The sequence below is a fragment of the Populus euphratica genome, unplaced genomic scaffold (assembly GCF_000495115.2).
Source record: "Populus euphratica unplaced genomic scaffold, PopEup_1.0 scaffold5.1, whole genome shotgun sequence".
In the NCBI taxonomy this organism is placed as follows: domain Eukaryota; kingdom Viridiplantae; phylum Streptophyta; class Magnoliopsida; order Malpighiales; family Salicaceae; genus Populus; species Populus euphratica.
The window spans coordinates 1,635,547-1,637,598 of record NW_011499848.1 but is presented as its reverse complement, the minus strand read 5'-3'; the positions used below and the strand labels follow the sequence as shown (position 1 = coordinate 1,637,598).

Below are 2,052 nucleotides of genomic sequence, written 5' to 3'. Positions count from 1 at the left end.
AATAGTTTGCCAGGCCACGCCAAACGAAGCAGGATGTTATCTTCCCTGGTAAATAACTTCAATTGTTTTCTTAAGACAAGTTCGAAAATCAGCAGATTAATCAACTCCTTTACAGCAAGGGAATTAACTTGATTAAAGTTTATTCTGAAACAAGGAACAGATTTTGCCAGAGCAGTTCAAATTCCCTGTCTTTGCCAGGGAATAGGGACAGGATTCTTCAATCCAAGAGACTGCCAAAAAATTCATCGCCCCCAGCATCAATTAAGATAAAAAAAAATAATATCCTCACTTGTAGCCACGGCATCTCTCATATTCATATCCTACGCCTACACGTATATCCTTTTAAATTAATTCCTTTTTTCTAAAAATTAATAAAGTAAAATAATTTACAAAAATAATAGCGTAATGGAATCGTTTCATCTTAACGACAACCGACACCCTCCATTCCTTTAATTACTCGGCCGGCATGCCGCCAGACCGCCACGACAAATCAACAAACTCGGACGAATCGAAGCAAATATTAGAGTACTCGAACAACCCATCATCAAACGCTACAAACTTGCTATTATAATCAACGTCCCCTACTCCCAGCCCGAATGAATCATAAGTCGGAATCTGGTCCTCAAATCCCCAGATCTCTCCACCGATTCCGGATGAGTCGGCCGAGTCAACTCGGACCATCTCGGTCTCTTCTTCACCCTTAATTTCCTCGCTCGAGGAATTAATAGACGGGGGCAAGCCAAGCTCATCATCAGAAGCTTCTAGAAGGTACCCTAGATCCGGCCGGGACTCGCCGGATTCGGACGTCTGGTCGACGACGGGAACCATAGATGATGAACACGCGGATATCTCTAGCTCAAAACTCTTCATGACGGAGTCAAGATCCTGACCCAGCGCGTCAGGGTCGGAATCATCGATGATGCCCAATAAATCCTCTTTGATTTTCTTCACCTCCGGCAAATCCAACTCCAATTCGAACGAGTCATCCCTGACTCGTTTCTTATTGTTTTGCAGCTCTTCCATAGGAACTATTTGGAACCAAACAAAGTTCAATTTAAAACAAAAGGATAGAACTAGCCCACTAGAATTAGGGTTTGCTCTTTTCTTCAGACAATAGGAGAGAGGTATAACAACGCTTGGAGTGGTTGTGGCGAGAAGCGGCAACCAAATGGCAAGATTATATAAGGAGACAAGTTAGAGAGAGAGAGAGTGGGGCAAGAGAGAGAGAGTGATGATGTGAAAGGCAGGCGCGTGGTGGGTGCACAAACATAGGCCATCACGGAAGTCTTTCTTTTTTTTTCTTTTTAATTCGGTCCAGGCCCTCCAGGGGTTTCTATTTTCTAACTACTATACTTTTATTTTATTTTATTAATCGGTTTAAAATCTGTTCTGAAGTCCGGTCTTAGTGGGACCCATATGCCTAGTCAATCACGGCCCGGGTGTGGCTTTTCTCTCTCTTGGAAGTGTTTTTTTTTTTTCTTGTGTCTCGGCTCGACTTTGAAAGGAAGGTTGTGGTTGCATGGTTTGTGATTGGGTGTTGTTAGCTTGTTTGATAGGGGATTAAATTTCAGGGTTAAGTTTTGAGGAGGGTTGATTTGGTCATGTACAAATCTGGATTTATAGTTGGGAATTAAATAAGATTTTGTGAAGCTGGGGTCTAGGTGGGGACAAGGACCTTCTATGTAAACTTTATGGAGGATAAGATGGTAATGAGAGCGCATTTGTTTGGATATTTTATGTGTGTGTGGAATAAGAATGGTGATGGTGACGGTGACGGTGACGGGCAGCATTACACCTAAAAAAACCACCTGTCATGTAAAAACGAGGGGAGAATCATAAGCAGAGTATCGACTATCGAATACACATTTAAAAACTTTTGTAAAAGTATTGTAATCTTGAAAGATTTGAAAGCACATTTTTGCTGCACGTTGCTTTGTTTTTTCATATTTTGGGGCGCACATATTCTTGATGACGTTATATTTTCCTTGTGGGATATAACACTCCTCGTAACTTTAGTATTGTTTGGGATTGTGATCAGATAAAGAGCGGTTA

The 2,052-nt window shown here is 41.6% G+C and overlaps 1 protein-coding gene across 1 annotated transcript; it reads right to left on the bottom strand.

Annotated features, from left to right (window-relative positions):
• Positions 1-95: 95 nt before the first annotated feature.
• On the bottom strand, positions 96-1,164 carry LOC105113484 (uncharacterized). Its single transcript, XM_011009689.1, has one exon. It carries the CDS (start codon positions 1,021-1,023, stop codon positions 454-456), a length of 570 nt encoding a protein of 189 aa, XP_011007991.1. The 5' UTR covers positions 1,024-1,164; the 3' UTR covers positions 96-453.
• Between the last annotated feature and the right edge of the window lie 888 nt (positions 1,165-2,052).

Coding starts and splice junctions, on each gene's coding strand:
- LOC105113484 (XM_011009689.1), bottom strand. CDS start 1,023: ATGGAAGAGCTGCAAAACAATAAGAAACGAGTCAGGGATGACTCGTTC.